The sequence below is a fragment of the Exophiala viscosa genome (assembly GCF_022695815.1).
Source record: "Exophiala viscosa unplaced genomic scaffold EDD37scaffold_2, whole genome shotgun sequence".
NCBI classification, from domain to species: domain Eukaryota; kingdom Fungi; phylum Ascomycota; class Eurotiomycetes; order Chaetothyriales; family Herpotrichiellaceae; genus Exophiala; species Exophiala viscosa.
Genome location: NW_026944354.1, coordinates 2,572,723 through 2,585,573, shown reverse-complemented (window position 1 = coordinate 2,585,573; position 12,851 = coordinate 2,572,723). Strand labels below are relative to the sequence as shown.

The following is a 12,851-nucleotide window of genomic DNA, read 5'->3' as shown; positions in this document are numbered from 1 at the left end:
CTGTGGTTCCTGTTACTGTCCTCTTCTGGTCCATCACTTACTGTCTGGATGACTGGCGCTGGCTCGAGGGTAGTTGAAATCCTCTCGTAGGGCCAGCCTGAAGAAGCCATTATGCTGCCAGCGAATCGGTGCTCCCATGCCTGCAGTCGTCGCTCGCGAGCACGACATTGCTTACCACAATAGTGGAACACATTGCTTCTCACGCCATCGTGTTTACAGCGCCCTCGCAGTGTCCTACTCTGAAGCGACGCCGTACATGAACGAGGGTCATGTCCGCTATCCACGTTCCACGACCATGCCGCAGGCTATTTGACATGTCGACCTCTCTCAAAGCTGTCATTGATGTTGTCCTTGACATTGAGGAGGATCTTTTGGTCGCGGCAGTCGCTGTCACAATCCAACCTTCGGGTTTTCCCCAAGTACAGCAAGCTTGTCTGCGACATCGTTGCAGTAAAATGGAGCATCCTTCATTCTGTCGTCGACGTGAGCTCGAGAAGTGTATGTCGCCAACTTGGTTCACTGAGCTCTTCCAAAAGTCCGAGTTGTCGTCGTCATTGGATGGAGGGTTTGTTTCAAGTTGTCGACCCTCGGCTCCAAAAACAAGGTTCGCCAGCCTCGCGTACTAAAGATGATATCAGGGCAGAGCGTAGCGTATCGTATCTGCCCCCCACCAACACCCCAACCACATTGATTTCAGAGTCAATGCACAAGACCTCTGGAAAAGTAGAAAGGCAGGCTCGGAGCACGGTTCGCTTGACCTCACTTGCAGATTTCCACTCTTCGTCAGGTACCACGAACCGACCTCTTGTCTCGTGCTTGCACAGTTCACACAGCGACTCTTTTATCGCGCCAAACTCAGAAAGCGGGGTGTACAGTTCTCGACGTCGAACGTCGACACGCTTTCAGGAGTCATGACTGTCTTCTGAATCCGCAGTGGCCAAACCTTGCCCGAGAGAACAGACCATATACCGCTGTCACAACGGGCAGGAACAACGAAACTACGCTGATTGAAACCCGCTCAGCACATTGAATCATTGCATCACCCAACATGTCGCGAGACTTCATTCCAGACGCACTGGCACTTCCTCCAGCATGCCAACTACCTTCAGGCTCCGACGCTGACTCTGCAATATATCTTGCTTCTCCCACTCCTACCAGAGGCCATCAGCGCTCCCGCACTGCCACCGAGTTACCGCCTCTTTACAAGCGGACACAATCCACTTCGCCTACAAGATCTACTTTCCTGCCTTTCCTGCGTCCTCAAAGCGTTCGGTCTATATCCCCAGAACGGGTCTCCGTCTCCGTCTCAGAAGCATCAGACTTTGTACTGTCAAGCGTGCACTCAAGCACAAAGAAGAAAACGAGCAGTGCAGTCGAGAAATTGGCAAGCTGGTTTGATGGTTCTTCTGAACCTGTCAATATAACACTGGTGCCCTCCCCACGAAAGGAAAAGTTGGATCCTGTCTCCGAGCACGTCGCAATGGAAAACATCTTCTCAGCCAGTCAAGACTCGGTAGATAACCTGACCCGGCGGCCAAAGAGACCAAGTCTAGCAGCAGCACCAACATCAAAGTTCAACTTCTTTCGGAGGTCCACAATATCTCTGGCGCCTAACAACCTGGAAGTGGACGAATTGGCAAACCTGGACATCGACGAGGCTCTCTTCCCTCATGGTCATCCAGACGAGTCCTCACCGGCCTCTTTCAAGAACTTGCAGCAGAATGCTGAGGGTATAGTACGACGTTTCCAGCAAGCGTATACGGAGCAGCAAAAGGCTCTTAGGACAACTACTTCGGCCAAGAATGTCCAGACGGATGAACTCGAAGCAGCACAAACGAGGAATGAAACATCAAAACTGCAACTGGAAGAGATGGCAGAACGTGCGGCGGAGCAGGAGAAGACAATCATGGCTCTGAGAGCACAATTGACATCACAAGGCCCATCTCTACAGTCCTACCAAGCTCAACAACAAAGTGTCAGGATGGTACCACAAGAAGAGCCTCATGAGCCAGACACCTCTCGATCAAGGTATCGCAGGAAGCGCTCATCGGATGTGTCTACGTCTGGCGAGTCGGAATTGGGGTCGGATGTGAGCTCGGTGGTCAGCGTCTTCTCGGAAGCATTGTCAGTTGCGCCCTCTCAGACAATCTCGATCCCCAGTCCCGTTATGAAATCGAATACTTCTGCAGTCAGAGGCGATTGTCCTAACTGCCACGGCCTGAACGCTACGGACTCTTGGGACGTTGTCAACGTGATGAGACTGGAATCTTCGGCATTGAAGCAGCGCATCGCACAGCTTGAGAATGCCCAAGATGATGCTCTGGATTTCTTGAGCGGGCTGAAATTGTCTTGACTGGAAGCAACGACATTTATGGTTTTGTTGAATTGACTGAAGATACCCTATATTGCATTCATACCTAGCTAGCATTGTATTACAGGAGGCAGAGAACATGTCTTGTACATTTTGATACACGTTCAGTTCTCATTCCATCGACAGCCCTCGTACTCGTATCTCAGCTGCAAATGCACCCTGCGTCGACATTCCGCAGTCACCAGCCACCAGCCACCAGCCACTTTTCTAGGCGCCCCAGCCACCAAACGCGTTTTTGACGTGCATCCATCTTCCATCCAATCGTCCCATCGAGTTCACCCAGCTTCAGAGTCGTTTTCCAACAAGTCACCTTGCGTGATGCCGCAGCTCAGCCTACTTGATGGCAATCGCTTCGAACGTTGTTGCACTGACTGCAAACGAAGTATTTTGATGACTTTGGCCGTTTGAAGGCCCTGCTTGACGAGTGCTAACCATATTTCCTGCCTTTGCCCTCTGCCATCTCTCGTCTTTGAACCTGATGTCTTTCATAGTCTCCTGAATACACTGACCAGACAGCCACTTGCTGACGAGCATGCCCTTCAGTGGACGCACCCCCGAGGCCCTTCTTCCACGGTCTGACTCCAAGAATCCTGCTACAACGTGTCGAGGTATCACTTCCACTGGACGGCCTTGTCGAAGGGCTCTAGCAGCCTCACCGAAGAGTTCTCCCGCTCCATCACCTAGTCGAGGTGCCGGAGTGCTTGCAGTGTTGGATGATCAGCATGCCGCTGCTTTCTACTGCTGGCAACATAAAGATCAAGCCGAACAGCTAGCAGCGAGAGATCGTCACAAGACAAGCCTGCATCCTTTGAAAGAAAGGTCAAGCATTGATACTCTGGTCGAGCGAGTGGGAGTTTTGGATCTTGTTGAAAATATCACAGAGTCGAGACGACATCGCCGACGGCACCAAAATGACATTCACGGACATACCAGACGTGAAACCTTACCCGCTGGCTGGAATGAAATGCAGAGTCCATTGATGAGTGTGCCGGAGGAGGCGATTCACCCGCGGACTCGACAGAAACGCCGCAGTCCAAGCCCACGATCGAACGTCAAGTTCTCATGGGCTTGCTGTATTCAGACGGACAATGACGATCTGCCACCTCCAAGAGTACACAGCGACCACCGAAAGGAGTCTTACAGAACTCATCCGTCCAACGGCGTCCAGTTTCCATCTCCAAACTACGCAGGTATAGACCACCTAGCTAGACCCGAGATGAGGCAGAAGCACGACGGACCTTCGGCCCGAGTATCTGAGCCAGCATCAGTGACAAAGCGCCCGAGTCCGGCGCCGTTGTCCAGTAATTCTCAAACACAAACACTACTAGCGCTCATACCGCCTCATCTATCGCCTCAAACGGCGTCGCTGCTGCTTTCAGAGCTATCAAAACCATTGTCGCCCGCAGACGAGGCCGGCTACATATACATTTTCTGGCTCACACCCGAGAGCGAAGTCTCCAAGCCAGACGACGAGACAGCGTCATCCTTGCTCGATGATGATGACTTGTACGTGCCTCGCTCGCAGAGGACATCTCAGGCCCTGCAACGCTATTCTTCGGTTCGTCGTCCACGGAACCGAGGTTCGGCGCAAGAACAGCGCACAATAACACTCAAGATTGGCCGCGCAGCCAATGTCCACCGACGCATGTCTCAGTGGACCAAACAATGCGGTCAGAATATCACGCTGATCCGCTACTACCCCTACAACAAGACTGCGGAGAGCTCGGGTACAGAGACCACTCCGGCAAGGAAAGTCCCTCACGTGCATCGAGTAGAACGACTTGTCCACCTTGAACTGGCTGAAAAACGAGTGGTCAAGTCTGAATGTGCGGAATGCGGCCGTGAGCATAGAGAGTGGTTCGAGATCGAAGCTAGCAGAGCCGGCCTCAGAGCCGTCGACGAAGCTGTGCGCAGGTGGGTGGCTTGGGCAGAGCGACAGTAGAAAGGTGCTGGCGTTCAGGCCATATCACCCGATGATTGCTTCCCCGTCGTTCTAGTGCGACGCCAAATAATCTTCTGTGGCTGGTCTACAAGAGACTCCTTCTTGATCTCATCCATTCAAGTGGCTTAGAGCTTTGCCGCTTCGCATCCAGCACACAAAGCCCCCTACGAAATCTTAGGTGCTTGGGCAATCGCAAGAGCTTGCTGGACGCATGGCATGGTGCACCTTCGACTTGTATAGAGGGAACGCGTGGGCACCCATCCCTCTCACATCACCTCATTTGCAGCAAATGTGTCCACCAACGTGACACTCGCCAAAGGCACTTCGGCGTCCTTGGTGTGTACACGGTCTCTGCTGTTCGGCGCCTCCGTGCGTGCTTCGAAACTCTGTGCTCCATTTTTGGCGGATTGCTGAACCACCATCCAGGTCCACTGATTAGATAAAGCTGATCTGTACAGTGTCTACTGCGAGTTTGCAACTGTTAAGGTTCCCAATGTCACAAGCAAGGAAGATAAGATTAAGCCACAATGGCACATGCTGGCTCGGGAAAGATGGTGCAATTATGCGCAGTGTCTCATTAATCATTATCATCATACTGGTCGAACCGACATCGGTCAGAACTTCCCTTCGGCAATCGGCCAAGATTCCCACCGGATCTTGTCCACCTCGCTTGAAGCTCGGACCTCCACGACACTACTGGACGACGCTCACTTTCTGCTCGAAAGCTAGGAGACAACTTCACAGATCAAGGACTGAACGCCATCATTTTCTCCTAAGATACCAGCCCCCACGCTTCAGCGTTGTGGCTTACAGCAGATAGCTCAACAGCCTGTTCTAGCTTTCACTAAACACCAGGCTAGAACCTACGATACGTACGCAAAAGTTCCCTTGGCACAAAAGGTTTACACACTTTGAGGACTTGCTTAGTGGCCCACTCACATGGCTCAGATAGGGCTGAGGTTTACGAGCCCACATGGCTTGTGAGGCTGATGCCACTTCAAGCCTGGGCAGTACGAAGTTGGCACGGACAAGTCAATGAGGGTGGGCTCTGCGAAAAGGTGACGTGCTGAAGCCATTCGAACCGTCTACTGCACCATCGTGGATCACGGTTGATGTGATTCCTCTCAGAGAAGACGAACCTTTGGTAAAGCCGGGGACGAGATCCTTCGGCCGTACAGAGACTGTCCTCGATACGCATCGCGCGGTCCACCCTGTCTATCATGCGATAATTGGCTGTTTGGAGGCTGCAATGGCTTCACGCAATTTGGAATGTTGCTACCATGGTCAACTCCCGCACGCTCGACCTGCATCAGAACGCATAAGATACTTTGTCTACTTCTCGCTTACAGTGTTTCGTTCGCGAGCACGGAATATGTCAATGGATTGTCATACTGCATGTTTCGAAAATCATTGGCAGGACTCCCACACTATACCATGTACGGGCATTAGCAGGCGAAGCCTCACCGGTTTTGACCAGTATGGTATCGTGCCTGGCCTGGATCGAGTCCTTTTGTCTCTCACGTTTTCAAAGTTCTCAAGGTACGAGCTTTACTTGTACTCGGAAGTGGCATCCATTTTGTCCCCACACATACAACCTTTGTATCGACTTCTTCAGCGGACCGTTGACAGACCACCCAAGTCCAGTGGCTTTACCCTCCAGACCAGCTAGTGTCGCCAAAATACCATTGGCAACGATCTTAACCTACTACCATGATAGTACATCGCCCCTTAGCAGCGGGACCCCGAGGAGGCCTGAAAGCGAATCTAACGTGCCATCTCGGCTAAGTACCAAATAAAAATCCTTCAAATCTCGCGTCCTGCTCCATCGAGGACTCAGAAGCATTGATCTACCTTCTTCTCAGCGCAACATTCTACTTTGAGACATCGAACAACCAGCCTCACATCTCCAGCAATTGCCTACTGACGAGGACTTCTATATCACCATTCATCCCTGTCTCTCAGCATAACTGCCACCTCCCACGCACATACGTGCAACCTCCAGTCACCATGCAATTCTACAGCGTCTTGCTCACGTTCTTCGGCCTCGCGGCCGCTCAACAGATCTACATCGACCGCCTTCCCGAGTACAGCCTCCTCGATGCTTGTGCAGAGAACCCTCTCAGCACGGTGGTGCGAGACATGTACTCCGGATGCGGTGACGGCGGTGTCTACACCTCCTACTCGTGCTTCTGCACCGCCAGCTCCAGCTACATGGCCAGCGTGATCAGCACCGCCGTGCTCAGCTACTGTCCGGGATCAACCGCTGATGCCTTGAGTGCAACGGCAGTCTTCCACGAGTATTGCCAAGAAAATGCCACGGCCACAGCGTCTTCCACGACCAGCAGCGTGACCCCTGCGGTGACCAACTCGACTGTCTCATCATCCACAGCGTCCGCCGCGTCCTCGCCATCATCGGCAAGCAGCTCATCAAGCAGCTCGTCGAGCAGTGGCCTGTCTTCAGGAGCAAAGGCCGCCATTGGAGTGACGATCCCAGTCGTAGTCCTGGCCGTGCTTTTGGCCGTGTTTATCGTGATGAGAAGAAGGTCACATCAAAGGAAGCAGACCGACAAGCAGTTCCCAGAGGACGATGCACCTGCGTACGAGGAGCATTCATCAAGAGATACAAAGGATGCAATGGTGGAAGTACCCGGGTCGACGAAACATGCCTCGGAGATGCCAATCGGTAAAGAGCACAGTTACTATGTGCAGGAGTTGGGGGATCACGAGAAGAAGGTGCAGCCGGTTGAGTTGCAATAGGTCATACACGTTAGTCACCTTGTATACGAATAGTTTATGCTCTCACAGATAACAACATATCGAATTTACCCAGCACGATGCCTTTCTTTTGTCATGCGTTCAAAGCCTTGATCGAGTCAGCATGCGACCTTGACCAAAGGTCCCTCGTACGATGCCAAAAGTCCACACCATGACTCTGCCATAGCCCCCGGGCTACTCGACCAATCAGCGGAGCACGTTAAACACCGCTTGCTTGGCTCCTGCTGCAAGATCCCTTTCGTCGAGTTTGTCGGTTCGCTCTCTTCCTGCAAGGAACACGATTTGCTTCTCTTGGGCGCTGGAGCTCTTCAAAAATCTCTATCAAGGATCGAAACTCTTCGTCCATCCAAACGCTCTGCGATACCGTGAACAGCGCTGGCCGAATAAATTGACTAAGAATCCTTCACAATAAGGCTGGGCACTTGGGCTTGCCGAACGTTACATTCCGTGACCAGTGAATCGTCCCACCTTTTGGCGAGACAGGTTCATCCAGGTCTGTTGTCAAATTTTGGTCATTGACAAGTATTGTACACATTTCTGCGCTGTGTATGAGACATGGACTCACAATCCGTGCTGGCAACAATCACCGCTCGGACATCTACGTGTCCTAATTGTCGGGATGAAAGAAAAGATAAAAAGCATGAAAAGCGATCCTTCGATGAGATGCAAAGTTATGGAACAACATGTCATCGCTGCTACGTGATCCTTCAAGGAGTACAAGCGCTCCGGGAAAAGTTTGGGCACTCCACCAAAAATACTTGGAAGAGCCGTTCTCGGATCGATATTGGTCGTCTGAGGAAGGACTTGGTCGGTGTTCATTCTACCGATGAGACCGGCAGGCTTGACCTCAATGCCGTCTTCTATACCTGTCTCGACGACGCAAGTGAGAAGAATGCTTGGCCTCGTACGAAGTGGCACAGTAGGCCATGTGGACCATCTCCCGCAATATCTCTGCATTTCGCACAACAAGCGCTAGGCCATTGCACGGAGAACCACGATTGCCAGCCACGAGCGGGACCACTGCCAAAGCGTCTACTAGACGTACAGGACCCCTCAATTGGGGAGGATGTACTCAGGGTCGTTCAGTCAGAAAGGCTGCCGAATCCAGATACCGTTCACTATGTCGCGCTGAGTTATTGCTGGGGCAAAATTAGTAGATTCAAGGATGGCATGCTGAAACTAAGCAAAGAAGATCTTGCTGAGAAGGAACATGGACTCGACCTTGTTAGTTTACCCGCAGCCTTTCAAGACGCTGTAAAGACGACAAGAGGTCTCGGCTTGCGGTATTTGTGGATCGATGCCCTTTGCATTGCACAAGGCGATCCAGAAGAACGGAGCACAGAGCTTTTAAAGATGGCGAAAACATACTCCCGCGCGTTCGTGACCATTGCGGCTGATGCCTCATTGTCATGTGAGGAATCGTTCCTGGATACTCAAACATACCGCCGGTTGAGTGACGGTATTGAGGTGCCAGGTTCGTACGGCGGTCCAAGAATCTTCGTGCGTGTGGATGAACCAAGCCTCTACAGGAATTGCGACAGAATCGGCTTTCCATCGATTGAAAGCGTGATGGAAACGAGAGGATGGACCTTTCAAGAAGGTTTGCTCAGCAGACGTGTCTTGTCGTTCCGTCATATCCACATGCACTTTCGCTGTATGCAAAGTACACGAACCGAATATGGAAACTCATTCGGAGACTCCTCGGCCATCTACATTCCTCATGGGGAAAGGGAAATCACAGTGCCCTCTTGGGTCAATACCGTTCGGAAACGTGACACCACAGAGTCCTCATGGAGGGAAATGATGTGCTCTCCAAGCGCCTTGCCCTTGGGTGCTGACAAGCTTTTAGATCTATGGTATCAAGTTCTCCTCAGTTATACACCAAGAGAACTCACCAGAATTGACGATAGGCTCGAGGCAATTGCTGGGGTGGCGTCAGTTCTGAGATCCAGAGCTGCAGCAAATAACGATTATTTGGCTGGTCTATGGAAAGACTCCTTCGTCGAACAGCTGGACTGGATAAGAGATGGATTTCAGAGTGCGGGTGAAACCTATCAACATCTTGCAAAAGCCCCGTCGTGGTCATGGGGTTCGCTCACTGGGAAGATCCCAAACGAGTATCTTTCCGGAAGTCTTGACAAAGCCTATCACACAAAACTCGTCCAAAGTCCTTCGCGTTGCGACGATTTTGACGGGACGAGGTGTGGTCCTGCTGTGGTGGAAGGCCCACTCTCTGATGCTACCATCGACCTATCCTCGATAACCCCTGCGTATCTCAAATACTTTGTGAAACGTAGCCATTTCGAGCTCTTCTTGGACACGCCCTTGGAAGTTGTTCCATTCCCGTGTTCGTCTGGTGTGACATTGCGACGTTCTCGATTGGATGGAATCATTAGTAGGCACTGGAGTGGCGGGCAAGCACACATTTACCTTCTGAACATCTATACCGATAACGACAAAGCTTGTTTCCTGCTGTTGACCCAGAGCCCAGAAAACAAAGAGCAGTACTCGAGGATTGGGGTCTGGAAGCCACCCTTAATCGAGGGCATGTATCCTGTGGAAGCACTCCGTCATGACAATCAGAAGATCCCCCGGCAGTTCGTCGAAAAGCTGCCCGTAAGACGCATCTCGCTAATATGATATGGCTTGATAGTTATCAAACGAAAGATTCCCTGGGACGATCAATCCCACATCCAAAAGGCTGATGTGTGACGTCTGGATCTCCTTGATGTCGTACCCGCGATATGTCTCGGTCATCTCAAGTATCACGATCACGACAACACCTGTAGCAATGTATATCCACTACCAAGATGACATCCTCATTCTGCTCGCTCCATCACTTCTTCCCTTACGTCCTGACACACTCCTCGATACCGACGTCGGATGTGCATCGATAGTCAACAATCATCTCCGACTCCCAACCCTACTGCCCACCCTCCTACTCCCAACCGAAACCTGACTCACACTATCCTCCGGCCCAACTTCCCTGTCCGTGACATCCAACTTCGCAAGGTCCTTCTGCTTCGAGATCACCGACATACTATCTCGCTGCTTCTCCGCAAAATCTCGATCCTCCACTGCACCAGCCCCCCGAAGACGAACCGGCGTCAATTTTCCAATGATTGTCCTCGGCGCGGGCACCAAACCTGGTTTCTGGGTACGACCTGGCCTCGAGATAGCAGATACAAAGCTTCCGCTCCCGCCCTCGCTGCCCGCCCATGTGGCTGCTCGTGATGGTGGGAGAGGGTACTCGTTTGGTTGACGTGTCCCAACAGTCTTGACATGCTCATCACTTGTATTCCACCGAATCTGCGACTGGTGTCGTTCAGTGACATGATACACAGTCTTCGCCTCCTCGTCATCAAATGAGTCTCGCCTACTCTTTCGAGATGTATGACTCCCAGAACCGCCACTGGGCGCTCGAGACCTTGAACGTGAGCGTGTCCGCGACTCCGATCGGACAGGGTCAGGCTTATCATCGGCCTCAGATCCACCACCACCACTGATGCGAGACATAATGCGCGATACACTTCCTGACCTCGTGCGTGATTGGGACTGCGAGCGAGACTTCGCTGATGAGTGTGAGCGTTTCGACGCCTGCGTCTCCGCGCTGGTCAAAACCGTTGGAGCGCGGTAACTTGTTGGCGGTGCATCCATCTTCCCACTCACACCAGTTTTGGTGCTTTTCCTGGAATGCCGCGACGACGACGAGGCGTGTGATGGATCATCTTTGTCCTTGACCTTCGACGCAGGCCCTGTCCCAAATCCAGAGTCAATAACACTACTCCGTCTTCCATTCGCAGGACGTACTGTAGTCGTCGATCCAGAGCCAGAGCCAGAGCTAGACCGTGGTGCTGGTAAAGCGAGTTGTGTTGGCGGATCATTGTCTCTCAGTTCGATCACCCTTGACCGTGGCCCCTCACTTGGCGCATATGTATAACTTGACATCGCGGCAGCCGGTTCAATCGCACGATAGACTCGTCCGTCCGGTCCTTCGTAGTACGTCTTGACACCAGATCTGGTGGTAGAATATGAGTATGAGTACTCAGGGGCAGCAGGGCCACTTATACTGCGGCCCACAATCGAAGGGCGAGGTGCTGCTCCAGGTCCACCTCCAGCTAAGTGATTGTCTTGAGATTCTTTTGACCGATTACTGAATGCATAGTGCAACGCCGCTCCGGCTGCCACACCCAATATCGTGCCGACGATGGCGTCGCTTGTCCCGGTACTTGTCCCATACGCTGTACCTGAGTTGTTGCTTGGTGTTGCGGTGTTGTCGGACGCTGGTCGCGCACCGCCACTGCCACCGCCAACGTTGTTGACCAGATCGCGGGCGACATTGACGGCGTTGCGTGCTTCGGCCATGAGGCTGGTGAGGACGTCTCCTTCTTTCCCGCAATGTCCAGATACTGGTGCTGACGAACCGGCTGCTGCTGAATTAGGGGCAGCAGATCCGGATACCTGGGACAGAGCAGGAGCAGGAGCAGTCACACTGCGAACCACAGACGGTGCCTTGCCCGTCATAGTCGCCCTGCTCGCATTGCTCTTCACATGCGACATAACAGTCGGTGCAGCCTTAGCCCCAGAAACCACACTCCTTGTCTTGCTCGGCGTGATGGCCACTGACGGAGAAGGTGTCTTTTGCTGCGAGACCACACTCCCCCCTTCCACCTGCTGGCCTGGCCTACATACCGCCTCGATAGAATTCCCGTCAAAATCAATCACAGCAGCAGAATAGTACCCACTCGCATCGCGCTGGCACGGTTCGCCATGGATTTTCCCACCAGCCTTGAGCGCCGCGACGAAGAAATCGTGAACCTGTCCACGAGAGCTCGCTGGAAAAGCTACGTGTGCGGCGCCAGCGGGGACACCTGGGATTTCTTGAGTAATCCAGAAGTCGGCGACAGCATCTGGAGCAGATGGACCGAAACCGATGGTTTGGTCTTGTCGGGCTCGGAAGATGTAGTTTAAGGGTTGAAGGGCGGACAGAAAGAAGGAGGTTGATGTTGGGAGGTGGGAGACTGTCAGGGTTATGGAGGAGGGCATTTCTGCTCGAGGGTCGACCGCAGGCGTGTGATAGTAAGGGTTGCGATATGACCTTTTATGCTGGACGACTTGTATCTACCAATGCGTCAATTGTTGTGCTGGGTACGGTAGGAGGTCTTTTTCAATGCGTCTTCGTTGGTTGGATAGATATGCCTTCCCAATGAGACTATCGTTATGGTTCGAAAGATTTCGATGTCTCCTGGTATGGATGAATGTATACCTGTGTTTGTAGACGGCCGTGTAGCTGGGTCTCAGGTCATGCCTAGGTCATTCGACTCACAGTCTTAAAAATCGGGATACTGTGAAAGGTGAAGCCTTCCTATCGAAAATGGTGAGCTGGAAACGACAGGTAGGTCTCACGGAAGCCTAGATCATTGTCAGAAAAGAAACAAAGGTCACGGATCCTGGTATGCTGCTAGGCCACGACATTGATGACGGCAACAGGCTCGGTCCGCGCCTAAGCAATAAAGAGGCGAAACGAAGGATCAGCAGTGCTGTACTTGTCGGAGCTTTATTCGGCTCTGACCTGCGATCGATTTAGAAATGATTGTCAAGTGGCTCGGAAAAACGAAACGAGACGATAGTGCGGTAGATTTAGCCGTCAGGCACACCGGCAAAATGGGTACCTGCACGATGCCACCGAGACAGAAAGCGAAAGGCAACGACAAGGCGAAGATGGAGGCGTCCCAGGTTCACTAATGCAGTCGGCGCGCAGTG

At 52.4% G+C, this 12,851-nt stretch overlaps 5 protein-coding genes across 5 annotated transcripts; 4 read left to right on the top strand and 1 right to left on the bottom strand.

The window, feature by feature from the left end:
- The first annotated feature begins 683 nt into the window (after positions 1-683).
- Positions 684-2,500, top strand: EDD37DRAFT_265432 (uncharacterized protein). The gene has a single exon (XM_062810875.1). It carries the CDS (start codon positions 1,049-1,051, stop codon positions 2,351-2,353), a length of 1,305 nt encoding a protein of 434 aa, XP_062673425.1. The 5' UTR covers positions 684-1,048; the 3' UTR covers positions 2,354-2,500.
- A 403-nt stretch (positions 2,501-2,903) lies between these two features.
- Positions 2,904-4,313, top strand: EDD37DRAFT_647206 (GIY-YIG nuclease family protein; the record flags this gene model as incomplete). Its single annotated transcript, XM_062817836.1, has 1 exon — positions 2,904-4,313. One exon carries the CDS (start codon positions 2,904-2,906, stop codon positions 4,311-4,313), a length of 1,410 nt encoding a protein of 469 aa, XP_062673424.1.
- Positions 4,314-6,151: 1,838 nt separating this feature from the next.
- On the top strand, positions 6,152-7,358 carry EDD37DRAFT_265436 (uncharacterized protein). The gene has a single exon (XM_062810876.1). It carries the CDS (start codon positions 6,321-6,323, stop codon positions 7,068-7,070), a length of 750 nt encoding a protein of 249 aa, XP_062673423.1. The 5' UTR covers positions 6,152-6,320; the 3' UTR covers positions 7,071-7,358.
- A 1-nt stretch (position 7,359) lies between these two features.
- On the top strand, positions 7,360-10,017 carry EDD37DRAFT_265528 (heterokaryon incompatibility protein-domain-containing protein). The gene has a single exon (XM_062810878.1). The coding sequence runs from the start codon at positions 7,644-7,646 to the stop codon at positions 9,726-9,728; it is 2,085 nt and encodes a 694-aa protein (XP_062673422.1). The 5' UTR covers positions 7,360-7,643; the 3' UTR covers positions 9,729-10,017.
- Positions 9,993-12,134, bottom strand: EDD37DRAFT_647203 (uncharacterized protein; the record flags this gene model as incomplete). The annotated part of the gene is made up of 1 exon (XM_062817835.1): positions 9,993-12,134. The coding sequence occupies one exon, from the start codon at positions 12,132-12,134 to the stop codon at positions 9,993-9,995; it is 2,142 nt and encodes a 713-aa protein (XP_062673421.1).
- Positions 12,135-12,851: the final 717 nt, after the last annotated feature.